The 25,695-nt window shown below is 50.3% G+C and overlaps 1 protein-coding gene across 7 annotated transcripts; it reads left to right on the forward strand.

Annotated features, from left to right (window-relative positions):
- Positions 1–875: 875 nt before the first annotated feature.
- SLC9A5 (solute carrier family 9 member A5) lies at positions 876–25,421 on the forward strand. Of its 7 annotated transcripts, none has more exons than XM_077886892.1 (16): positions 879–1,121; positions 4,061–4,363; positions 6,388–6,551; positions 6,725–6,803; positions 7,083–7,260; positions 7,839–8,059; positions 8,278–8,480; positions 8,700–8,789; positions 8,883–8,953; positions 9,698–9,827; positions 10,297–10,385; positions 10,548–10,674; positions 14,884–15,054; positions 15,566–15,635; positions 16,294–16,428; positions 25,399–25,421. In XM_077886892.1, exons 1-16 carry the CDS (start codon positions 929–931, stop codon positions 25,404–25,406), a joined length of 2,232 nt encoding a protein of 743 aa, XP_077743018.1. In that variant the 5' UTR covers positions 879–928; the 3' UTR covers positions 25,407–25,421. The 7 variants fall into 7 exon arrangements, with proteins under 7 accessions (XP_077743025.1, XP_077743018.1, XP_077743005.1 ...); XM_077886879.1 differs by lacking the exon at positions 25,399–25,421 and adding an exon at positions 19,030–20,468 and having other exon boundaries at positions 885–1,121; positions 15,569–15,635; XM_077886886.1 differs by lacking the exon at positions 25,399–25,421 and adding an exon at positions 19,030–20,468 and having other exon boundaries at positions 886–1,121; positions 7,218–7,260.
- The last annotated feature ends 274 nt before the right edge of the window (positions 25,422–25,695 follow it).

Below are 25,695 nucleotides of genomic sequence, written 5' to 3' on the forward strand. Positions count from 1 at the left end.
GGATTCGACCCCGGATCTCCACGACCGCGCCCTGGGCCAAAGGCAGGCGCCAAACCGCTGCGCCACCCAGGGATCCTTCTCTATCAGTTTAAAGGGAATCGATAGGCTGGGTTTTCTTATAGTTGAGGGAAGGAAGATAACGTTCCCTTCTATTTTCATGGAAAAGGGGAGGAGATATCCCGTAGTTTGACGCAGAGGGAGGCCGGGCGCTCTTCGGCTTGGGAGATAAAGTGGAATAGCTTCCTTATCAGCCTCGAATGACCTGGGCCCAGTCTGGGCCTTGGAGTTTCTGGGGACGTTGAGGACAGCCTTGTCCTTTCAGGGAGCGCTCAGTGCGCGTGCGCCGCGCTGGTCTGGGCGGGGGCCCGAAGGGGGTCCTAGGCTCGGGAGGGCGGCGGCGCACTGCCCCCTGCCGTCGGCACGGGAGAGCGTCGGGGCCCGCGCCTTCAGTGCCAGCCGCCGGCTCCCGGCCGCGGGTCTGTCCTAGCCGAAGACAAGATGCGCGCCTCGGGCTCGGCCCCCGGCCCCCACAGGCCCCCTCCCCTCCCGGGGCGGGCTACTGCCTCCGGCGGGTGGGACGCGGCCGCGCCTCCGGAGGGCTGCGGCGGCTCCCAGCTCTGAAACCCGGGTAGGGGAGCTTTGGGGAAGGTTTGGGGGAGCGGACTCGAAGGAATTGGTTTCGGGACTTGGAGAGCTGCCCTGGAGGGTTTCCAGAGCTCAGACTGGTTTAGAGGGGGGGGAGCAGGGGTCCAGAGTCCGGACGCCCGGGGCACGGTCTCGGAGTCCGGACCTGGCTTGGGGGTTTCGGAGCCGGGATTGGGGGGAGCGGGCCCCACGTGCTTGTGACGCGGGGGCGGCCGGTAGGCGCGGCGGCGACGCGGGGCCGGCGGCCGTGCGGTGCCGGGAGGGCGACTAGGCAGGCGGCAGGATGCTGCGCGCCGCGCTACCGCTGCTCGGGCTGCCCCTGGCGGGGGCGGCCGCCACCGAAGAGCCCACCCGGGAGCCGGGGTCGCCCGGCGAGCCTCCCCCTGGGCTGGCGCTCTTCCGCTGGCAGTGGCACGAGGTGGAGGCGCCCTACCTGGTAGCCCTGTGGATCCTGGTGGCCAGCCTGGCCAAAATCGGTGAGTGCGTGTGTGCCAGCGCCAGGCCGGCGGCCGGCAGCGGACCCGCCCCCAACCCCTAGTCTCCAGATCTGGGCCGGCTTCTTGCACAGGGCCGGGACCCAGGTTCCGATTCCACAAATCCGGGCTCTCGCAGAGTTCCTGCGCCCTCTCTCCCTTCCCCCCTTCCGCGGGGGAGGCCTGAGGATTGGCCTTCTCTGAGGGCTGCCCCAGCTCTTTCTAGCCTCATCCCTAGACTCCTTTGCCCTCTTGCTCCCCTCTTCCCTTTGCTGTAAGCCCTTAAGCCCTTCGGTCTGGCCTCTTCACCAATCTCCAGGCTCCTAGAAACCTCTGTCAGCAACAGGGATGTGTGGGGAATTGTAGGGATAGTGTTCTCCAGCAAAGCCAGGCATCCTGGACCTGAGGAAGCAGTTTTCCCAGGAGATCACATACAAGTGTCCACTCTCTTGGGATACTAGACCACCACTTTTCCTCTAGCCCCCCTCTGCTCTCCTAGAGGTACACCATTCTTTAGGTGTGCTTAACAGGACCCCCACCATAATTCAGGTCTACATTTCTTTACATTTCAGGGTTAAGAAACATCTTCCATTTATTAGGGCCTCCCTTACTATGTGCTGCCTACACTAGGTGCTTTCATACATCTGACCTCCTTCAGTCTGCACAACATTGAAGGTTGTGTTTCACATTCCTTATCTTGAATAGAGCTGCTTTTCCCTGCCTCTGCCCCTTCCTCCCCACTTCTGAGCAGCCAGTGGTCCCTCCTCCCACCAGAGACCCTCCTCCCTCTCCCTGTTGTTCAGGCTCTGCTGTGGGGGTGACTAATTATAGCTGAGCGTTGCTACTCACTCCCCAGCTATGCTGGCACAGCCTGTACTCCAGTCTCACCAATACAGTCTTTATGTAGGAATCACACAGCTTAGAATTTGCCCCTCTACTCCCCCAGGGACTTTGCTGGGGTGGAGAGGGGGGTGCTGCTGGGCAGAACAGAACTTTCCACTCTGTTCTGACAGCCCATTAATAATGGAAAATGGGCCTGAATGCTTTTACGGAGTCTAGTTCTGCCTAAGGACAGGCTTTGGTGGTGGGTTTTGGATTGCAGTGCTAGGGTTGATGCATGCTCTGGAAGTGAGGATGCAATGGAGTCCCTGAAGGAGAGGAGAGGGGAACCAAAGATAGGGATGAGTGTGGGCAAATCTATAACTGAATTTACCTTAGGGCCTGCCAGCAATGAGAGTAAGGGATAGGAGCCCAGATTTGGGGACCAAGAATTGGGTTTGCTGAGGAGTCTTAGTGGTTGCAGGAAAGTTATCTATGTAGGGTTTATATAGCAACAGCTGTAGTTTCCCCCATAAATTATAGTGTGTTGCCTAGCTTGGATATCATCTCCTCTGGAGGTAGAAGAGAGCCTCTTCATTAGCCACACACACACACACACACACACACACACACATCCTCACAGAGAATGGAAGAGATCAGTAGGATGCTCAGGGATACCTTCCCTCAGCTTTATTGCTAGGAGGTTCTTTTTCCCTTTTATTCCATAAATATTTATGTAGATCCCACTGTGTGCCAGGAACTGCTCTAAGCCCTTTGGGGACAGCTTCCAAAGGGCACTATGTTGGCATGGGGGTCTCACATAGGCTAACATGGAGGCCACTTCCACTACCTGCCACTCCAGGTATGGGGAGAGGTGTTTACTCAGGATTTTAGGGCCCGGGGGAAAGCCAAAAGAGTTTATTTTAGTGGGCAAAGAAGAGTTGCGATAACACCAGAAACCCATTTCATACTTCCTCTTCTTTTCCTGGAGACAGGTCTGCATTATTTCCCCCCATCATTTTTTTAATGATTTTTAAATTTTTAAGTAATTTCTATATACAACTTGAACTCACAACCCTGAGATCAAGAGTTGCATGCTCCACTGACTGAGCCAGCCAGGCATCCCTTCCCCAGAATCATTTTTAATTAACATTTGTTGAGAACCTACTATATAACTGATATTCTGCTAGACACATTCACACTATATCATTTTATCCTCCTCCTGTGTGAAAGGTATTTTTCCCATATTACAGGAGAAGAAATTGAAGTTCAGGTAAATTAAATAAATTGTCTGAGATCACACAATTAGAAACTGATGGAGCCAGAAGAACTGGAGATCTTCTTACTGCTAAACCCAATGTTTTTTAAACTATTGTGTTATTAATTGAGCCTATATAATGAAAAGCATATTGGGCTAGGAGGTCCCCAGTGCTGCTAGGAGGTATAATATACATTTTGGTCTAGTTAGGGAGGCAGGACACAATATATTAGGTAAGAGTGCTTACAATAAATCCCTGGGTTAAGTGCTATTGAGTAGATTGTTTTACTTAAACTCACAACAATTCTATGTTATGAGATCATTACTGTTTTTATTCCTAATTTGCTGATGAGAAAACTGAAAGTCAGATGAAGTTATATACTCTGAGTTCACAGAACTAGTAAATAGAGGAGCCAGTGTTCAAACCCAGGCAGCCTGACTCTAGAGGCCATGATTTTTTTTTTTTGAGGCCCTGATTTTTATAGCTATAAAAATATACTAACATTTGCTGGGGCTCAAATCATAGCTATGAATAAAGGAGATCAGAGAAAGGAGAGGTGAGGGGTGAGGATGAGAGTAGAGATGAGCGGGCATTTCCAGAAATGGAAAGAGCAAGCAAGCCTAGGTTACCATGAGGGAAGCACCAAGAGACAGACAACTTTAGCTGCAGTAGAAGGTTTGTAGCCATGCAGGTTGGAGATTCTAGCAGTCTGCTTCTCTTCTCCTTCCTTGGTCCCAGAGTCAGGGGTTCCTGACATTGGATAACGTTCTAAGACAGGGAGGTTATAGGCATGTGTGTGTGTGTGTGTGTGTGTGTGTGTGTGACCATTAAGCTGATACATCCTGCCCTCTTCTTGCATTGTAGTGTTTCACTTGTCTCGGAAGGTGACATCGCTGGTCCCTGAGAGCTGCCTGCTGATTTTGCTGGGACTGGTGCTTGGAGGCATTGTCTTGGCTGTGGCTAAGAAAGCTGAGTACCAGCTGGAGCCAGGCACATTCTTCCTCTTCCTACTGCCTCCTATTGTGCTGGACTCAGGCTATTTCATGCCTAGCCGACTGTTCTTTGACAATTTGGGTGCCATCCTCACCTATGCCGTGGTGGGCACACTCTGGAATGCCTTCACAACAGGTGCTGCCCTCTGGGGTCTGCAGCAGGCTGGATTTGTGGGTAAGTGACCCTAGGACCTGAGCTGGCAGATGGAGGCTTTGCCAGATTCATCACCTAACTCTCTTCTCCAGCTCTGGAGATCCCATATTGGCAAGAGCCATGCCCTGAGAGCTCTGTCTTGGGTCCCTCCCACCCGGAGTGCAAGGCAACACTCCAGATGGGCCTTCAGCCTTCACTTAGGTCTCTGCCAGTTGGGTCTGGGTTTCTGCAGCATGACAGCTGAGCAGAGGCCTGGCTCCCAGCTGTGTGTGGGCTGCCGAGGCTGGAAAGTCTGCATTACTACTCTGTTGCCTCCTGCCCTCTGTTACCACACTGCCACTTGCCAGCCTTGCTCCCCTGAGGCACACAATTCACTGTTCTGTGAGGATCAATCATCCTGGCTCTCCCCAGGCCACATCAGGGTAGTTTACTATTACTACTATAATTTTAAAATTAATATTTATTTTTTAACTTTTTAAAAAGATTTTATTTTTAAGCAATCTCTATACTCAACATGGGGTTTGAACCCACAACCCCAAGATCAAGAGTTGCATACTTCATTCACTGAGCCAACCAGACGCCCCCTTAAGTTTTTTTTTTTAAAGATTCATTCATTTATTTGAGATAGATTGCTCATGTGTGCATGCATGAGCTGTGTGTGGCGGGGGGCGGATGGGCAGAGGGAGAAGAGAATCAAGCACGCTCCTAGCTGAGCGCGGAGCCCTAGGTGGGTCTGGGTCTCAAGACCCTGAGATCAGGATCTGAGATAAAACCAAGAGTCAGACGCCCAACCAACTGCCACCCAGGGCCCCCTAAATTTTTTTTTCCCCTACATTTTTAAAAAAGTAATCTCTACACCCAACGTGGAGCTTGAATTCATGACCTCAAGGTCAAGAGTTACATGCTCTTTTGATTGAGCCAGCCAGCAGTCCCTGTTATTATTATTGATAAATCCATATTACAAATCCACAGAATGCAATACATTACACTAGTGGGTGTTCTCTCTTTACTTATCTCATGGACTCTTTTTAACAATTCTGTTGGTGTATTATTTATCCTACTTAATAGATGAGGAAATAGAGACCCTTAAAATTGTTTGATAAAAGGTTCAAGGTTAGTAGGAGAGGTCTGTTTTACTGGGGCTCTTTGCCCTCAGGCTGCCTTTTCCACTCCCTTCTTCCTCATTACCTGTACCCAAATCCATTCAACTCTGAATGTTGATAATTCAGACTTCCTCCAAGGTTCTAGGGGAGGTTTTCAATTTCTACTTGTGGACTCCAACCTGGTTTTCCAAATGGGTGAGTGAACACTTTGGGGCAGAAAGGGAAGGGAGGACATCAGACAATAATAATAATAACAACAATAATAAGTAATATCTATTAGGTGCTTACTATGTATGAGGTTCTGGCTCAATAAAGAACTTTTTGAAGTAAATACTGTTGTTATTCCCAATATATACATGAGGAAACTGAGGGCCACAGAAATTCTGTTATGTTTAAGTTCTCCGCATGGTGGGTGCTTTTCCTACCATACGTAGCCCTCATAGATTGACGGCCCCTCCCTCTCCTGCTGAGAATTGTGTCACATCCCTGAGGCTGAGAACCACAGGCATGGAAGAAAGCACTCTCTTGTTCTTCTCCCTAATAAAGCCAGTCAGCAGCCAGTTTCCACCTACTGGTGGTTCTTATTACTGTAGTTGCAATTTTTATTCTCAGCACCACCTTAACTTTTCAGGTTACTTAGAGCTTTCTTAGCCATCTCCTGGGTTGATTTTGCAGCAATCTCGTGAGGTAGGCAGATGAGGAGACATGGCTTCAGAGAAGTCATGTGACGGTGACAGCGCCAACATCACAGAGCTGGTAAGTGGCAAAGCCAGGGCTTAGGCTCAAGTCTCCTGACCTGTGGGCTGATGCTCTCTTCACCATCCCAAGTCCTCTCTGGGCATCCTTGTTTCCACAGTGAGGGGGAGCCAGGGCTTGTCACAGGGAATGCTGTGGGAGACTGGATACCTCACCAACTGCTCTCCCTCATCTATCCCTCAAAAGCCCCTCGAGTACAGGCCAGCTTCCTGGATTTTCTGCTATTTGGGAGCCTCATCTCAGCGGTGGACCCCGTGGCTGTGCTGGCTGTCTTTGAGGAGGTGCACGTCAACGACACTCTCTTTATCATCGTCTTTGGCGAGTCCCTGCTCAATGATGCTGTCACCGTGGTGAGAGTGCACAGTTGGCTGCCATTCCCTGACCCCCACTGCCATGCTCTGACTAGTTGGGGACCTTCCCTGGGTTTCCTGGGGAAGAAATACAGCCTCAGCTTTCACCCTCTCCTGGCAGTCCCAGTTGGGCCTTCCCTCTCCTTGCTCCTGACTGTATTCTTCTCACTCAGGTGCTGTACAAGGTCTGCAACTCATTTGTGGAGATGGGCTCTGCCAACGTACAGGCTGCTGACTACCTGAAAGGAGTCGGTCAGTATTTCCCCCTCATGGCTGGGTTGCTGAATCCCTGCCCCCAACTGCATCAGGACAGAGAAGGCTGTTGGGTTGCCTCATTCCCTTCCCTCCTCTGTGGAGAAATAGGGCCCTGAAAACCTGAGAAGGAAGAGCTTTCCTGGGATCCTGGCTTTGGGATCCTGACCCCTGGGGAGTACAGTGGGCATTGTCCTCCACTCCCTGCCAGACTACAGTCTTGTCTGCCCGGGTAGAGTCCAGGCCAGGGGTCATGCTGACAACCCACTCCTCCCCCAGCCTCCCTGTTTGTGGTCAGTCTGGGCGGGGCAGCCGTGGGCTTAGTCTTTGCCTTCCTCCTGGCCCTGACCACACGCTTCACCAAGCGGGTCCGCATCATCGAGCCACTGCTGGTCTTCCTCCTCGCCTATGCAGCCTACCTCACTGCTGAAATGGCCTCGCTCTCTGCTATTCTTGCGTGAGTCCTGGGAGCCTTGCATGTAGGCAGCTGGGAGGGGGCATTGGAGATGGTTGCCCCTTACATGGACAGAAGCAAGACCCTGAGGAGGCAGTAGGTTTTCTCTGAGCCCCTGTGGTAGTGGGAATCTCAGACTCCCCTGGGGAGACAATAAACCTTAGGTAATGCTTTAAGATCTGTCTTTGGAACTGCCCTGGGCACCCCAGAACCCAATCTTCTACCTGAAGTGCTTTCTGAGGTATAGGCTGAGCTAGAAGTAGACCTCAAGGCCTGGTCACTGGCTGTCATGGCCACAGCACTCTAAAAGGTGCTTCAGAGAGAATGCTAGTCAAAGCATGTTTCTCCCAACTTCTCCTCCAGGAGGCACTGAATGGGAACCTGGAGATTTAGATCCCTATCCCAAGACTGCCCACCACTAGCTATCCTAGGACAGTCTCCATGCCTCCCTAGGCTTCAGCTCTGATGAAGTTTGCAATAACTTCTGATATCCTGTGATGGGCAACACCTCCTGTGGCATGCTCAAACCTTAGAGGCTGCAATCCCTCCTTACTTGCCCTGTCTGTCCATTCCTCTCCCAGGGTGACTATGTGTGGCCTGGGCTGTAAGAAGTATGTGGAAGCCAACATCTCCCATAAGTCACGCACGGCTGTCAAATACACAATGAAGACTCTAGCCAGCTGCGCTGAGACCGTCATCTTCATGCTGCTTGGCATCTCAGCTGTGGACTCTTCTAAGTGGGCCTGGGATTCTGGGCTGGTGCTAGGCACCCTCTTCTTCATCCTGTTCTTCCGAGCCCTCGGTATTGCTGGCACCCTCTGCTTTCCCATTCTCCTTCCTGCCCTGCCCCAGCTCATCCCCCAGTCTGAGTCCATATCCTTATCAATTCCTAAGCCCCCCCCACCCCATTGCTCACCCCTCCCAACCCCTGTCAGACCTTAGCCCAGATACTTGGTGCCATCCATTCCTGGGTCCTCCACTCCCAATGCCCTGCTCCCACTGGCCTCCCTCCTGCTGTAGGCGTAGTCCTGCAGACGTGGGTGCTGAATCAGTTCCGGCTGGTCCCTCTGGACAAGATTGACCAGGTGGTGATGTCTTATGGGGGCCTGCGGGGGGCTGTGGCCTTCGCTCTCGTCATCCTACTGGACAGGACCAAGGTCCCTGCCAAGGACTACTTTGTGGCCACCACTATTGTGGTGGTCTTCTTCACAGTCATTGTGCAGGTGGGAGAGCCCATGAGGCTGGGTAGGGAGAGGGCTGGCAGGCCCTGGGGGAGGCATGGAGCCTTTGGGACAGGGGCTCTTCTCTTTGGGGGATAGGGACTTGAATTCCCAGACCCTGAGTGTAGTGAGGTGGAGGTACAGAAGCTGAGGCCTAATTATGGGGAAAGAAAGGCACCAGGGAACTAGATAGGGCAGGGCTCACCTGCTGCCTGTCCATAGGGCTTAACCATCAAGCCACTGGTCAAGTGGCTGAAGGTGAAGAGGAGTGAGCATCACAAACCCACCCTGAACCAGGAGCTGCATGAGCACGTGGGTACCAGAACCCCATCCCTCTACCTATACCTCTTTTCCTTCTATTTTGAGCAGAGTCCTGATCCAGTCCCCCTACCCACCCCCTTCTAGACTTTTGACCACATTCTGGCTGCAGTGGAGGACGTTGTGGGGCACCATGGCTATCACTACTGGAGGGACAGGTGAGGGAGCTCCCCCAAGGCTCCTTCAGCAGCAGCAGCCCCGCCAGCCAGGGCAGCATTGGGAATGTGCCACACTTCTGAGAAGGGACACAGCCAGAGTTGGGCTTGGTGACCTCTGCCAGGAGCCCTTCAGTGGCATCCTAGTACTCTCAGGATAAGACAAGTCTTCCCAGTGAGGCCTGCCTGGCCCTGTGTGGTCTGGCACCTGCCAGACTCCAGCCTCATCATGCTCTGCTCTGCCTTTGACTATCTTCCTGCTGATTACATGGATCTTGGTTTAGAATTTCAGAACCCATCGTGCTTCCCCCACCCTGCTACCCCGACCTTTGCCCATATTCTGTATATTAGAACATTCCCTCGCTTCCTTCTCAGGTATTTAACCTCTGTTTATCCTTCAGATTTCACCATAGACATCAGATCTCTAAGGAGGCCTTCACTGGCCTCCCTGACAAATCCCTATATACTCTATAATTATCCTTTGTAGTTCTTGTTACGGTTGCAATTTTAGTTATTTGCAATTACTTCAATTTAATGTCAGGCTTGCCCGTAATGCTGTAAGTTCAGGCTTGCCCGTAATGCTATAAGTTTCATAAGGGCAGGTACTAACTTTGAGATTATCCCTGGCTGAGGCCCATACCAAGAGAGTCAGGCCAGTGCTGGCAGTGTCCCTGCCCCATCTGAGGAAGGGCCGGCCAGCTGGGTTTTGGAGATGGCACTCAGGGCTGGGCCTGATATCCTCTGTAGGTGGGAGCAGTTTGACAAGAAGTACCTGAGTCAGCTGCTGATGCGGCGCTCAGCCTACCGCATCCGGGACCAGATCTGGGATGTGTACTATAGACTCAACATCCGGGATGCCATCAGCTTCGTGGACCAGGTGGGCCAGCAGCGAGTGGTGGGTGGGCAGGTAGCCAGCAGGAAGGGGTAACAAGCAGGCAGGACCTGAGCAGGGAGTTGGGAATTCCCAGCCGACTCCATGGTCTGGTAAAATGTCAGCTGCAGGAACCAGCCTGACCTGATGCTGAATTCAGAGTCTGGCAGGCAATTGAGAAAGCTGAGAAAGAGCTGGACTCTAGAGCCAGCAGGTGCAGTTCAATTCTTAACACTTACAGGCTTGTGACCTTGGGTAAGTCCCTATCCTCTCTGAGCCTCAGTTTCCTCAATTGTAAGAAATTAAGAATACCTATGTTACAGAGTTTTGTGGATTCAATGTGTAAAGTGCATAGCACGGTACCTGGAATATATAAAGAGCAGAATAAGTGTTAATTATGTTGCTTTTATTACCCTTTGACTGTCTGGGCCACCCTCCATCTGATAGCCGTCTGACCTCTGTCTTGGCCCTGCAGGGAGGCCATATCTTGTCCTCCACAGGGCTCACTCTGCCCTCTATGCCCAGCCGCAATTCTGTGGCAGAGACCTCTGTCACCAACCTGCTGTAAGTCCTTGAGCCCCCTTCCAGTTCCTCAAGCCCTGTCTATTGGGTTTTCTTTCTGCATCCCTTTTGGGAAAAACCTGTGGGCATCTTTGCTTTTTTGACCTCCCCCTGGCCAGTGCTTCCTGGCCCTTCCGTAGCACACATGTTGCCTGCCTCCTGCAGGAGAGAGAGTGGCAGTGGAGCGTGTCTGGATCTGCAGGTGATTGACACAGTGCGCAGTGGCCGGGACCGTGAGGATGCTGTGATGCACCATCTGCTCTGTGGAGGCCTCTACAAGCCACGCCGCAGGGTGAGAGCAGGCAAGGTTTAAAAGTTTCAAGGGGGTGGAGTGGGGCCTGGGTTGGGGGTGATGAGTTAGAGGAGGGTGGTCTGGGGAGGCCATAAACAGGCTCAAGAGGCAGCTGGTGCCAGCTAGTGGAGAGCTATAAATGCCAGTTGAAGAGTGTGGGCCCCATCTTGTAATAACTTTTAGCTTTTTTTTTTTTTGAGAAAGGGGTGGCCTGATACAAGCACTGTTTAAAGATGTCTTCTTCTGGTAGCAGATCACAGACCAAATTGAAGGGTTGAGGTGAGAGATGGGGAGAGCCAGTTGGGAGGCTGGAGCGAAACAACAGATCAGAGCTGGGTGGTGGTAAGGGTGAGGAGCACATAGGACTGAGGGATTGTCCTGAAGGGGAGAGGAGGGGACAGACTACAGAAGGGGTCTTGATGGGGTCAGAGACAGAAGCAGGAGTACTGAGGAAGCCTGTGGGACCAGTTTAGCATGGGGAAGGCAGACATCTCTTTTAGGTAACGTTAGTCCAGTGCAGGTCAGGAAGCTTTGGGGCCAGAAGGCCCAGCCCATCCAGGAGGGAATCTGCCTCAATTCCACAAGGGGGCAGCAAGCCATTACATTGAACTTCTTTGAAATGGGAAGGCAACTGTTTTAACAGTCAAGGTTGTTTCTATTGTTGAGACAGAATTGGCTTTCTTTAATTTGGGGGCTTTGGTCCTGATTTGACTCTGGGCAGCTCTGCAGAATAAACTTCAAAGGTTTCAAGACAGTTCCCTTTCACATAGGCCTTCTTTCCCTCAAGCCAGCATCTCCTCTCCCTGATGTGTCTTCTCTGGTCATAAGAAACAAGGCCCAGAATGCTGCTCTAGTTGTAGTTGGCCAGGTCATGGCATAGGGCTCTCTTACCTTTCTAGTTCTAGAATTTTCCATTCTCTTCCCGCTGCTCAGAATCCCCATAGCATTGCTTTACTACTCTGAGGCTCCATATTGTTCTTGTAGTCAGCCACATCCCCATGTCTTCCTCAGTTAATGGCTGTTAAACTCTGTCTCATTCAACCTGTTGGGTTTTTGTTTCTTTTCTTTTCTTTTTTTTTTTTTTACTTCTTTCTTAAGGCAAATTTTACTCATTCACAAAATTAGACAGAATAAAATAACTCTCATGTATTCATCACTCAGGTCCTCTAAAATTATCAATGCATGGTTAATCTTGTTGCATTCTGTACCCCCACCTTACCCCATCTACATCTTATGATCTTTTTTTTATTAAAGATTTTATTTATTTATTCATGAGAGACACAGAGGGAGAGGCAGAGACATAGGCAGAGAGAGAAGCAGGCTTCATGCAGGGAGCCCCATGCAGGACTTGATCCTGGGACTCCAGGATCATGCCCTGGGCTAAGGGCAGGCGCTCAACCACTGAGCCACCCAAGTGTCCCCACACCTTATTATCTTAAAGCAAACTCTGGACGTATCATATTGCCTCTAAATATTTCAATATGTATCTCTATGTGGCAGGCACTCTCTGTATGTATACATGTATATGAATATTATATATATAAATATAAAGTCATAGTACTATTATCACTTTCAACAAATAATAATTCCTTCTCATATGAAATATCCAGTCAGCATTCATAAACATTTTTTTTCCAGATGGTTTGTTTAAATCAGGATCCAAATAAAGTCTACACTTTGCATTTGGTAAATATGTCTCTTTATTAAAGAAGAAATCTCTAATAGTTCCTTCTCCTTTTATCCCACTTGCTATTTATTTATTTATATTTATTTTATTTATTTTTTAAGATTTTATTCATTTATTCATGAGAGACACCACAGAGAGAAGCAGAGAAGTAGGCAGAGGCAGAATTAGACTCCCTGTGAGGAGCCTGATGCAGGACTCAATCCTGGGACCCCAGGATCATGACCTGAGCCAAAGGCAGACGCTCAACCACTAAGCCACACAGTTGCCTCCCACTTGCTATTTATTTATTGAAGAAATTGGATACTTTGCCTCAGAGAATTTCCCAATTTATGGATTTGGCTGATTGTATTCCAGTGGTAGTGTTCCTCCATCCCCTGTATTTCCTGATAGTTAAATCTAGATGACTGGTCAGATTCAGGAACATTCAGTAGGTATGCTATGTATTTCTTATTGTATCACATCAGGACATATGTGATGATTGGTTTACCTATGGATGTGTGTGTCTCAGATTGGTCAATGGGTACAGTTCTTGGGTAGTCAATTAAAAAACACTGGAGTAAGATTATCAACAACAAGATGTCATCTTACTTGATTTAGTCCATCATTCCATTATTTGGATCCCATGTCTGGCACCAAATATCTGTTTAGATTCATATCCTGTGAAAATTTGCGAAGCCTGCTAACTTTGTATTCAACCAAATCAACATAAAATGTTGAACAGGATAGAGCTGAGGACAGAGCCATGTGGCATGCTTGGCTCCAGACTGACATGGATCAAAAACATTTTTGGATATGGTTACTCAACTAGTTCTGAATCCACTTAGTTATACCATAACATAATCCATAATTCCTCATATTCTTCACAGAAATGTCATCAGAGAGAGAGACAGAAGTGTTTAGTATGCAGTTACAAATATGAGATCATAGTTTATGAGATAAGGGCTAGAAATAAAGATTTATAAGCGATCTTTATTGTCAAAGGTTTTCTCACCTAGTGACATCAGAATCCCCTGGGAGAGCTTGCTAGAATACATATTCCTGGCTTCACCTCCTCGAGGTTCTGATTTCATAGTATAGAATGGGACGAAGAATCTGTGGGCTTAGTAAATTGTCCAGGTGATTCAAATGCAGCTGGTCTGATGGCTGCATGGTCTAGCATTAGGCTAGCTGAAGCTAGGGGAAGGGATAGTTCACTGCAGAGAACATTTGGAGGGAGAGAGGAGGGCCAAGGACAACACTGAGGAATCCACATGGGAAAAAAGGAGGGGAGAAGAGCAGTAGCAGATAGTGTCTCGGAGGCCTGGGGCAGAAGAACAGTTGGATGCTGCACAGGGGTCAGGCCAGCGCCTAACCAGAGGCCATGCCATGACACTGGTAACCAGGCAGAAGGCAGCACCATGGATTCATGGGTCCTGGAGTTGTATTTCTGGCATTAAAGAAAGTAATGGGTATGAGAGGAAGTGTCAGAATCAAAGTATAAGAATTTGGCAGCAAAAGGGAAGCAATAGCTTCAGTGCTTCAGTGGAAAGGCTTTCTTCAGGGGAATATGGGCAGGAGCATGCTTAAAAGTAGGGGATGGGCATGGTGAGGGGAAGGAGGAAGGTGCTGGGGTGGGGGTGGGAATAGGAGGCAGCCAGGAGCTGATGGAGGCAGGGAGGAGTGGGCTGAGCAAAGCAGAGGTCAGGGTTCAAGGAGAGCGGTATGAGGGAGCTGGATTCCTGCACCCCCAGGAGAGAGGGGTCCCTCTGGATGGTTAGGTAGAGGAGAGCAGATGAGAGACTTGAAGGGAGCTCTTAGAACTGGTTCAGGGCAGCAGAAAATAGGAGGCATAGGAAAGCATTGTATTTGGCAGGGGTGGGAGTGGTTTGAGCCCAGATAAAATGATTGGGACCAACTGGCAGTACTTTTATTTGGCAGTCTAGGTAGGTATGTAGTGGGTGGGCTTGGTCTTTGTGAGGAAAGAGTAGGAAGGAACAGATGACGGACCCCCATCCTGAATTGGGTGCAAATGGCTGTTGGGACTGAGAAGGTCCAGGGTGTCAGGAGGTAGTTCTGGAAGTCCAAAGTTTTTACAGAAATGGCTGGCTAGAGAGTTCCTCATGGAGGGAGAATCCTGTGTATCTAGGGGTGTGTGTGGTGGGGGCAGGCACAGGGACCAGGCTCCTAAGTGGAAGTACAAAGAAGGAAATGTCGCCCTCAGTCTCGTGGTAGCCCCAAGGGACAAGATACAGAGTCTCTTGCCTCTTGCTACTTCAAGTCAGGACTGGGAAGGGCAATAGAGTTTAGGGACAGGCAGATTTGGGGGAATGGGCTCAGTGATAAAAATAAGTTTTTCTCCCAGCAAATTGAGACTACAGAGTGTCTGGCTGGGTTCCTGTTGTATTTTTTTGTTTTGTTTTTTAATGGCTAGTTCTGGAAAAACTGGGCTGGCAGGGCCTATGGTGCCCATGGTGCTGTGGCCTGGGTACCTGTGGGAGGCCAAGGCTCCCAGCCTCATGGCAGGGCGGGGCTGTCATTGCCAGTACAAAGCCAGCTGCAGCCGCCACTTCATCTCAGAGGATGCTCAGGAACGGCAGGACAAGGAAGTCTTCCAGCAGAACATGAAGCGGCGGCTAGAGTCCTTTAAGTCCACCAAGCACAACATCTGCTTCACCAAGAGCAAGCCACGACCTCGCAAGACCGGTCGCAAGAAGGCACGTGCTTTCTCTGGGACTTCCGTTTGGGGCTGGAGGCTGATGGCCCATAGTTTTGAACTCCCAAGTATTGAAATCCAGCCCAGGGGGACCCCTAGTTGGAAAATTCTTGAGGCCTTGGTGTGTGCAATAGTTTGTGTTCCCTTTTGCATCTTCCTGGAGTCTCAGAAAGGTAAAATGAGGCCTTTTGGGGAAGATCTGTCTCTTACCATGGTTGGTCAGTTGCTGGGAGGCAGCACGACCTCCTACCAGAAATGAACCCAGCAACAGAAAGACATGTTCCTGGGAGCAGGGGCAGGGGGAGCTCCATGAGTCCCTAATTCAGTCCAGGCTAAGGCATGGAGAGCCCTTGCTGGGGCACAGGTTATTTGCCAAGGGTGCCAATGACTGATGGAACCACTGGGATTGATGCAGATTCCCTACCCACTGCATCAGAAAGATCCTATCAGACAACAGGGTTGGGGTTTTGAGCCAGAAACAGAGGCTTAGGGTCTGTTTTCTTGGCCCTCAGAAGGATGGCTTGGCTAATACGGAGGCCACAAATGGGAAACCTCCTCGAGACCTGGGCTTTCAGGACACAGGCAAGCAAGGGGTAGGGGTGGGGCTGAGGAAGGAATGGGAGGATGGGGGCCCATCAACCAAAAGCTGGAGGATCTCCTCTGTGCTGCATTCAGTGTCATAGGCTGAGGCTCCTCCCCTCAAGGACCTGATAGGCTTACTTGATTTCAGAGCTGGACATGTTCAAAGCAGTTCTCAGAGACTTTGTGACAGGTATCTGGTAGCTAGCTACAGGTTATAGCCCCTAGGACTTGGCGAAGGTGTCATGGAGAAGGGGGGAGCTTAAAAGATGGGTGGCCCCTGGGGCCCAGTGTCTTGCCTGCAAAACCAGGAATTTGGATGAGCTGAGCATTGATGGGCCTTCCACCTCTCCAGATGCTCATGTTTTCATTTGATGATGGGCTCCGGGGCTGAGAGAACAGGATGGAGGAGCTGGAAAGTAGAAATTCCCTGTTGGCTCTGAGGACTCTGCTTTCCCTGGTGGCGTCCTAGAGCTCTGCAGCCCCATTTCCCTCCTCTCCAGCCCTAACTCCCTAGGCCAGTGCTGAAATAGAGGAAGGTGGGGGGCTTTGGCAGCCATGGGGTCCTGCATGGGTGGACAGGGAGCTGGCCTGGGGTTATGTGGTACCAAGAGGCAGCCACTGGGCTGGCCATCCCCACTCAGTTCTTGTCCCTGTCCAGCTGCTGTGATCTTAACTGTGGAGTCTGAGGAGGAGGAGGAGAGTGACAGTTCAGAGACAGAGAAGGAGGACGACGAGGGGATCATATTTGTGGCTCGGGCCACCAATGAGGTTCTCCAAGAGGGCAAGGTCTCAGGTAATGGTGTCCTCCTAGCCTCCCTCCCCCCAGGGCAGGCTGGAGCTGTGCAGCTGCTGTCTTCCCTCTTTACTCATGGCCTTTCCTCTAGACAACTCCCTTTTCCTACTCATTTATTTACCAACCAGCATTTAGTGAACATCTCCTTTATAATCAGACAGCTGACATGACTGATCTGATTCAATCCTCATAACAACCAAGATGGGGAACTGAGCTTCTAGAGCCAAAGGGACTTGGGACTTGTACAGCATCCCACAGGAGAACCAGAATTTGAACCTGACCCATCTGACTCTAAAGCCTACAGCTTTTTCACTGCTTCACTGCCTCCTTTTACAGTCTGGTGAGGTATATGAGGTGACAAGCAAATCTAACACCAGGCTCTCTTACAACCCATGCTCTCTGCACACCTGCCCTCAAGTAGAGCCCCTAGTGAGGGTGGCAGCCTGGCCTACAGGAGGAGTCTAAATTCATCAAAACAGCATTATTGTGGATAAAAGACAATATATACATGTTTCCATATGTGGAAACCTAACTTATATCACTGCTAGTTGGCTCCAGCATCGTCGGATGTCATTCTAAAATGTTTTATTATAGAAAATTGCAAAATATACAATAGACAGAATAATAAAGTAAATTTCCATCTACCCATTACGCAGCTTCACTAATTACTTAGTCCTAACCAATCTTATTTCATCTATCTCTTCACTTATGCCCCTCTCTTCACTGGGTTCTTTTGAAGCAATCTCAAATAAGATGTCACCTTATCAATAAATACTTAAGTGCATATCTTTAAAAGATAAGGATTCTTCTTAAAAATATATAACCATAATATCATTATCATAAATATCCAGTGTTCAAATTTCCCTGATTATCTTATTATTTTTTTTTTTTGCAGTAGGTTTGTTCAAATAAAAATCCATACAAGGCCCACACACGACTTTTGGTTGATAAGTCTCTTTTAACTTACAGCAGTGGTTCTCAAGGGGGTGGTAATGGAGTGATTTTGCCTGCAGGGGCATTCGGCAATATTTGGAGCCATTTTTGGTTGCCACAACTGGAGAGGTGCACTTGCATGTAGTGGGTTGAGGCCAGGAATGCTGCTAAATAACACATGGGACAGCCTGAGAACAAAGTATCTGTTCCATCTTGTCAGTGGTGTCAAGTTTGAGAAACCCTGCTTTACAGGTCCCCCCCCCCGCTCCTTTTTCTTCTTCTAGTGTATTTATTGAAATAATCTGGTTATTTGTCCCACAGTCTTTCCTTGTGCGGATTTTGCTGATTGCATCCCCAAAGCATTATTTTTTCACTGTGCCTTATATTTCCTTTAAACCAGTAATTAGATCTACATCAGATTTCAGTTTAGATGTTTTGGTAAGAATACTTCACAGGCAGTGATGGTGTACTTTGTGTCATGTCACATCAGGAAACACATCCCATCTGGTGTCTCTCTTCTGTGAGGTGACTGTTGATCGCTGGGTTCACATGGTAGCCTGACCCATGCATTGTGAAGTTCGCCATCAGCTGTTCACCAGTCTTAGCAGCCGCTGATGGTCATTGCCAGGCCCAGCACTGCATCCGGGGCTGCACAGCAGTCATACCCTCCATCTCTTTTGTTGTCTGCATTACCAGCAATTCTTCTATTAAAAAAGCTCTCATCAGTGACTTCATTACTTTGAGGTATAGTTCGTACAGGAAAGAATAGATAAATACTTGATTTTTTTCCTTTCACTTAACAGTTTTCAGACCAATGAAGGATCCTCCAAAGGTGAAGACTAAATTTCGTTGTTTTAGTTTGGTGGTGGTGGTTGTTAAAATATAATATTACGAGTCTTTCAAGAGAGGTGGTTTTACTTCCAATCACACCATCAATACATTTCATAATGTAATCGATTGCTCAGGACCTTTATCAACGAGCAGGCACATATTGAGCACCTTATTACGGGCAAAGCATTGTGTTGACTTTGGAGAGCAGGGGTGGGAGGTGGCCAGGGATCTTCTCTTTCCCAAGTTTCCTCTTTCAGAACCTCAGACTTCCTGTCATGCAGTGGCCCAGCCTTCCATCCTGGCTGCCAGCAGTGCTGGGACTCTCGGCTCAGGTCCCCTTTGTGGCACAGCATTTCGCCTGCTAAGGGGTTTGCATGAGCTCACACTCCTGGGCTCTGTCCCACTAAAGGGCTGTGGTGAGTGCTCACCCAGAGCATCGAGCACCGAAGCCTTTGGCGTGGAGCCTCGAGATCTCTCTCACTTTTGCTGCTCTCCCTCTTCTGGGACAGGGCCTGGCAGAATGTGATCTCTAAAGCCAGTGCTACAAGCTGGTGAGGACTGATCACAGGTTTTTTTCCTGCCTGGCTCCTGATTTCTCTTGCTTTCTCTTCATTTGTTTAGTCAGTATTTTCAGTATTTGCTGAATAACTACTATGTGCCCAGCCCTGTGCCAGGTGCTGGGAGTCAGTGGAGAGCTTTCCCTCATCAACTAATCGCACAAATGGATGTAATAGAGAATGAATGTAATATGGAATGAATTATTTGCGAAAATGCGGTTATACTTGAGAAGGATTCCACTGTGTTACTAATGAGTGCATATGTACTCTCTGTCCCCAGGGAGCCTTGAGGTGTGCCCAAGCCCACGAATCATCCCCCCCTCCCCAACCTGTGCAGAGAAGGAGCTACCCTGGAAGAGTGGGCAGGGAGATCTGGCAGTCTACGTGTCCTCGGAAACCACCAAGATTGTGCCCGTGGACATGCAGGCAGGCTGGAACCAGAGCATCTCGTCCCTGGAGAGCCTGGCATCCCCGCCCTGTACCCAGGCCCCAACTATGACCCGCCTGCCTCCTTGCCCACTGGCTGCTGAAGAGCCCCAGCCCTTCCATCTGCCTTACGATCCACGCCCTAGCTTCGCCTTTCCCCCAAGCCTGGCCAAAGCTGGCCGCTCTCGCAGTGAGAGCAGCGCTGACATCCCCCAGCAGCAAGAGCTGCAGCCCCTCATGGGACATGAGGACCGCACCCATCTTAGCCCACGCACAGCCAACTCCCACTGGTGCATCCAGTTCAACAAAGGTGGCCGGCTGTAGCCCAAGGACTCAAGGAGGAGCAGGAGACTGGATCTCCCATGGGAAGTCTTCCCTGGGCAATGGGCAGAGGAACCCACTTAGCCTGACAAGGGGCCAGAGGAGCCTGAACTAGCAACTGGGCTTCCTTGGGGCAGAGTCAGAAGGGTATCCTGGACTGATCCTCACAGGAACCCTTTCATCACCTTCCTTGCTCCTAATCCTTGCCACCTTCCCTTTCAGTAAGTTCCTTACCCTGGCTCAAGACCCAGTCCAGAACTTCTTGGGGCTACGTCCAGCCCCTTGGGAAGCTGATGCCCTCTCCTCAATGGGTCCCTCTAGGGTCACTTTAGGCAGCTGTTCCTGCCCCCACAGCAAGGGCATCATTCCACAGCTGATGCTGACCTTTCCTGCCCTCCTTTACTGACCTTTCCACTCCCCAGCACCAGCTCAAGGACAGTGCCCTGGCACTGAGGCTTCTCGAGGGGCTGGTCCTCAGAGGGCTTGGGGTGGTGGGAGCTGGAGCAGGCCTCAGCCTTAGGCTTTGCTGCCTTATTGGGTCAGCTACCTATAGCCAATTTTGGGGTGAGGGGGATGGTGGGAACCTGTGTCCAATTCTTGCTTTATCTCCTTCCCTTTGTTGCCAGTTATCAGGGCCATAGTTCTTCCTTTTCCAGGTTCAAGGCCACAGGGCTGGGCCAGGCTTCAGATCAGGGCTGTTTCTTGACACGGGTCACTCTGAAGATCTGCTGCTATGTATCCAAGTCTGTATCTTTCAGATTCCTGGGTCTGGATTTCCTGAGGAGGGGAGATAGTGGCCTCTGGGCCACTACCACCTTGACATTCCCCAAATAGGAAAGGAGCCAGGTATTCCAGGGCCACCGTCCTGCTGCTCTGGGGGCTGACTGGGTGGCAGGTAAATTTCCTGGGGTTAGCACCTGCCCTGTGTCTTGTATCTTGAGCCTAAGACACATTAAACATCTCTTGGATGAATGGGTGTCCTGTGTCCATGTGTCTAGGGGTTCTAGGGGTGGGGGGATGACTGGGGTATCTGATAAGGGAAGTAAAAACTTGCAAGTGCCTGCTCTGGGGCTTCTAGGATAGAGAACAGAGGATATCTGGGAAGGACTGTTAGGCTCTCTGGCCCTCTTTCCCTCCTCCCTTCCCAGTATGGTTCCCTGAGCAGAGGGTCTGCAGTGGCAGTCCAGGGACCACTATATGGGCACAGGGTCACAGAACTGGGAGTCCACTCTAAAATGGGGGAGGCCAGCAGGGAAAGAGACTCCAGACAATAGGTCCCAAGGTACCCAAAGATGCAACCAGCACATACTGGGACCAGATAAGCCTTCCTGGAAAACTGGAGGCAGGTGTAGGACAAATAAACAGAAGTTCTCTGCACATGGCAGGTGGGAGGGCAATCTCAAGGGAGCTGGTTACCCTATGAGTTTACACTATAAATCAGGTACTGTGGGGTCCAGAAATATCTAGGAACCAAAACCCTTAGTTAAAAGCAGTCCCAGATTCAAATTCAATTTCCCACTGTGTCTAAAGGACTTTTTTTTTTTTTTAAGATTTTATTTATTTATTAATGAGAGACACAGAGAGAGGGGCAGAGACACAGGCAGAGGGAGAAGCAGGTTCCCTGCGGGGAGCCTGATGCAGGACTAGATCCCAGGACCCCAGGATCATGCCCTGATACAAAGGCAGATGCTCAACCACTGAGCCACCCAGGTGTCCCTGGCTGAAGGACTTTTAGGAAAATATCCATCTTTATTGAGATAAAACACATGTACCTCAGAACTCATCCATTTAAAATGTATAGTTCAGTGATTTTTAATATATTCACAGATGTGCAACACACATCACAATCTAAGTTTTTTTTTTAATTTTTATCTATTTATGATAGTCACAGAGAGAGAGAGAGAGAGGCAGAGACATAGGCAGAGGGAGAAGCAGGCTCCATGCACCGGGAGCCCGACGTGGGATTCGATCCCGGGTCTCCAGGATCACGCCCTGGGCCAAAGGCAGGCGCTAAACTGCTGTGCCACCCAGGGATCCCACAATCTAAGTTTAGAACATTTTCGTTATCCCCAGGGAACCCTGTGCCCATTGGCAATCACTCCTCATCCACTGCCTGCCCCACCCTAGGTAATCACTAACCTACTATCTCTATAGATGAAGAGGTCTCCACACTGAAGGTTCACATAGTCAACAAGCACCTTCTTGGGCAGCCCCAGTGGTGCAGCAGTTTAGCACCGCCTGCAGCCCAGGGCGTGATCCTGGAGACCCTGGATCGAGTCCCACGTCAGGCTCTCTGTATGATGCCTGCTTCTCCCTCTGCCTGTGTCTCTGCTTCTCTCTCTCTCTCTCTCTGTCTCTGTCTCTGTCTCTATGAATAAATAAATAAAATCTTTTAAAAAAATAAAAAATTAATAAAGGTAAAAAAAAAACAAGCACCTTCTCTGTGTTATGAGTGGGAAGATGGAAAGAAAAGAGGAGAGACTTGGGCTTTGCCCTCATATTGTTGAGAGTTAGCAGTGATAGGAGCTAATAGTTAACAGTCTGGCTGTTGCTTCCAGCTATGGCACTTAGGCACGTTACGTACTCTCTGTGAGCCTCAGTGTCCTCATCTCTGAGATGGAATAACAAGTATACTTATTTTAGAAGTTTGCTGTCAGGATGAAATGAAAAAATGAGAAGAATCTATTATACAGCATGGCCCACAGTAAGGAATCATACATGTTTGCCATTACAGGTCTTATTCTAAAGGCCAGGAGCCTGGAAGGTCAGGAGCTGTGGGGCTCTGAGGAGATCTGGGAAGCCTCTGTTAGGAGTTAGTGTATGTGAAAGTGTGTGTGTGAGTGTGTGTAGGGGTTCAGACAATACAGGCAAAGTTGGGTGGGTACATTCCAGGTAGAAAGAGCAGCATAAACAAAGGATGCCCAGAGCACATGTGGCAAAAAGCTAGGAGCAGTGGGTGATGTGCTCTGGAGAGACCAGCCAGGGACACAAAGGGGCGGGGGGGGGGGCGGGGGGGGCGGGCAGAACAGTGCTGAGTTGCAGAGGTGGCAGAGAGCTGGCCTGGGAGAACTGTGATCTGGGGAGTGGTGTGGGCAGTGATGAGCTTTAGGGAGCTCCAACGCAGTTGGTGCCAGATGGAATGAATGACACCCCAGGTGGAGGATGGACTGGTAGAAAGGAAGCCTAGAGACAGGAGACTTGTTCTGCTCAAGCAGCAGAGGGATGAGAAGAGGCTGGAGAAGGCAGGCAGCCATTCTCAGACCTTAGGGTCACAATCAATGAGAGCTGTCAAACATGCAGATTCCTGGGGCACCTGGGTGGCTCAGTTGGTTAAGCATCTGACTCTTGGTTTCAGCTCAGGTTGTGATCTTGGGGTCATAAGACTGAGGACCACATTGAGCCTCCGTGCTCAGCAGGGAGTCTACCTGAGATTCTCTCTCTCTCTTGCCTTCTGCCCCTCCCTCTCCTCATTCCCTCTCTTTCTAAAAATAAATAAATCAGGGATCCCTGGGTGGCGCAGTGGTTTGGTGCCTACCTTTGGCCCAGGGTGCGATCCTGGAGACCCGGGATCGAATCCCACGTCAGGCTCCCAGTGCATGGAGCCTGCTTCTCCCTCTGCCTATGTCTCTGCCTCTCTCTCTGTGTGTGACTATCATAAATAAATAAAAATAAATAAATCTTTTTTAAAAAATAAATCTTAAAAAAAAACCCATGCAGATTCCTGGGCCTATCCCAAGGTTCTGACTCAGCAAGGCAATGAAGACCCAGAGGTCTGTAATCTTAATCAGCTCCTTGTGAGGGAGATCACAGAGACAACATTCTAGAATTTCTAGATTAGAAAGATGGTAGAAATCAAATCCATACAATCAGGCAACTAAAGGTATAGCAGGAAGAGGAGGAGTGCAGAGACGGGCTCCTGGGCTTGGTGCTGGGTAACTAAGGATAGTGGGACAGCCGGGAAGACAGGGTTAGTCAGAGATAGAGGGGGAGAAAGCAGGTGAGAACAGCTGGGGGAGAGGCAGGCACCTGGGATGCAGGACAGAGAGCAAGTCAGGAGCTTGTCTATGGCTCACCACCTAACTGGGCAAGATGGTGGACATGGCCTTCAGAATGACCTGAGCTGCATCCAGGTCTTGAAGGAGGAAGGAGATGGAGATGGGGACCAAGGGAGATGGGCATGGGTTTTCCAGGTAGAGGAGACGGTTTCAGACAAGATTTGTGATCTAGATGGGTTTTCCAGGCCAGCATGGAGTTTGGAATTTATTTAGGCCAAAAGTAAGAGAAGTCTGGAAAGTCTGGAGTATTGTCACCCTTGCTGTCTCGGGCAGTCCTGAAGAGAGTGTGCAAGGTTTGGGGTGGAGTAAGGGCAATGACTTTGGGTCTCGTTATGAGGCCAACAGCCCCCATCTTATTTTTGACTGGTTCATGTTGGCAAGGAATGGGAGGCTGAAGGAAGGCTAGGGAAGGGGCAGGGGAGGGACGCTCAACCCCATTTTATGATCTCAGAGGAAAAGGTTGCGGTGAGTGGATTTTGCTGCCAGCAGAGCCACAGAGATGGGCCCCATGAGTCACTGCTCAGTCCTGCAAGCTCAGCCCGCAGAGCCTGCTGTGGTCAGCAGCCTGGGCTGGTTCCAGGCCCAGCCCCCAGTGTTCCCCGCTAGGCCTCTGTGTGTCCCCATTTCAATCTGCATCTTTGCCATCCCAGGGCTGTTCATCCTGCAGCTCTGCCTTTTCTGTTTTCCTTCAGACTGAGCCTCTGAATCTCTATTTGTGACTTGAGTTTACATCTGGCTCAAGGATGGGTAGCCTCAGGAGGACAGGGGGAATGTGACCACTTTCAGGGACCCCTAGCCATTTATTCTATGCTAGGCCCTACGTTAAGTGCTGGAAGCACAGAAGCAGACAATACACTCTGTTTTCATGAAGCTACAATACACGTTCTATGTGGAGTGAATAAACCAAGGCCTGACCGTGACCCCAATCTGTCTGTCTGCCTGTGCCCGGTAGTGCTGGGCTCAGCTATGGCCTGTGGCTTGAGGCCTCTTACTTACCTCTCATATTGGAGGGGGGGATGTGTGCCTGCCAGCAGGTCCCCCCAGATGTTAGGGCTCCTAGGAGGCCTGGCTAGGGGCTAGGCGTGGGCAGCTGGAGAGGGAGGGAGCAGGAGGCAATGACTCAATGGGGCGGCCCTGGGACAGCTGGGGAGGGATCCAAGGTTGGTCCTGATGCTTACTAAAGCTAGAGGAGGGTGGGACAGAGGTCCTGGCTGGGGGCTGGAGATGGAGCAGGACGATTCCAAGGCTCCTCTAGCAGCCATATCAGCTCAAGAAGAAAGCTCCTAGGTAGCTGGTCTGATGGTCTGGACTTTGGGTGCTGATGTGGCAGCTGGGATGGGAGGGGGGTGGGTTGCTGTTGCTCCCACTGTGCCTGCTTCTGACGCCCAGGTCTGCTCCTCTCGCAAGCCTCCAGGCTCCAGAGGAGGCCTCTGTCTTAGAGCCAAGGAAGCCATTAGACCCACTGCCCCCTCCTCTTCCAGGAACCAAGGGCCAGAGCATGTTATGAGGCATAGTGCCTTCTGGCTACACAGTCTACCTTCTTACAATCTTGCCACAAATTCTGGGGAGTGTCAGGCAAGAAACACATGCCCCAAAGGTACCTCAGCCTTAGAGCTGGGAGGGATCTCACAGGTCAACTCTCCAGGTAACTTTTACCAGTTCAGGATCCCCTGACTGAGGATGAAATGATGAGGAGGGTATGAACACAGCCTAAGGGCTGCCAGCGACTAGACATTGACACATGTGGTCCTCCCTAGTCTTTATGGCAACCCCACAAAAAAAAAAAAAAAAAAAAAGAATGACATTTTTCTTTTTCTTTTTTTATTTTTTATTTTTTGTTTTTACAGGTGAGTAAGGTGAGGCTTAAAGAGCACTGAGTTGCTGGAGCTCACCAAGCAGGTAAGTGGAGGAGCAGGCCTGGGTTGGTGTCTGGCTCCAGGACCCTGACCTCAGTCCCAGCCTCCTTGGCTAGACTTTGTAGGGAGGGGTATAGGTGAAAGTGGCCAGGAATGCACCGGAGTGGAGGGTCTGGGCCTGGAGGATTCTGGCCGGTCTGAGTCAGCTCCTACCCCAGAGGCTCCCTCCTTCCCTCCAGCCCAGACAGCAGCCCCCCACCTGGTCATTGGTGCCTGGCCCTGGAAGGA

This window comes from Canis aureus, chromosome 3 (genome assembly GCF_053574225.1).
Source record: "Canis aureus isolate CA01 chromosome 3, VMU_Caureus_v.1.0, whole genome shotgun sequence".
Taxonomy (NCBI): Eukaryota; Metazoa; Chordata; class Mammalia; order Carnivora; family Canidae; genus Canis; species Canis aureus.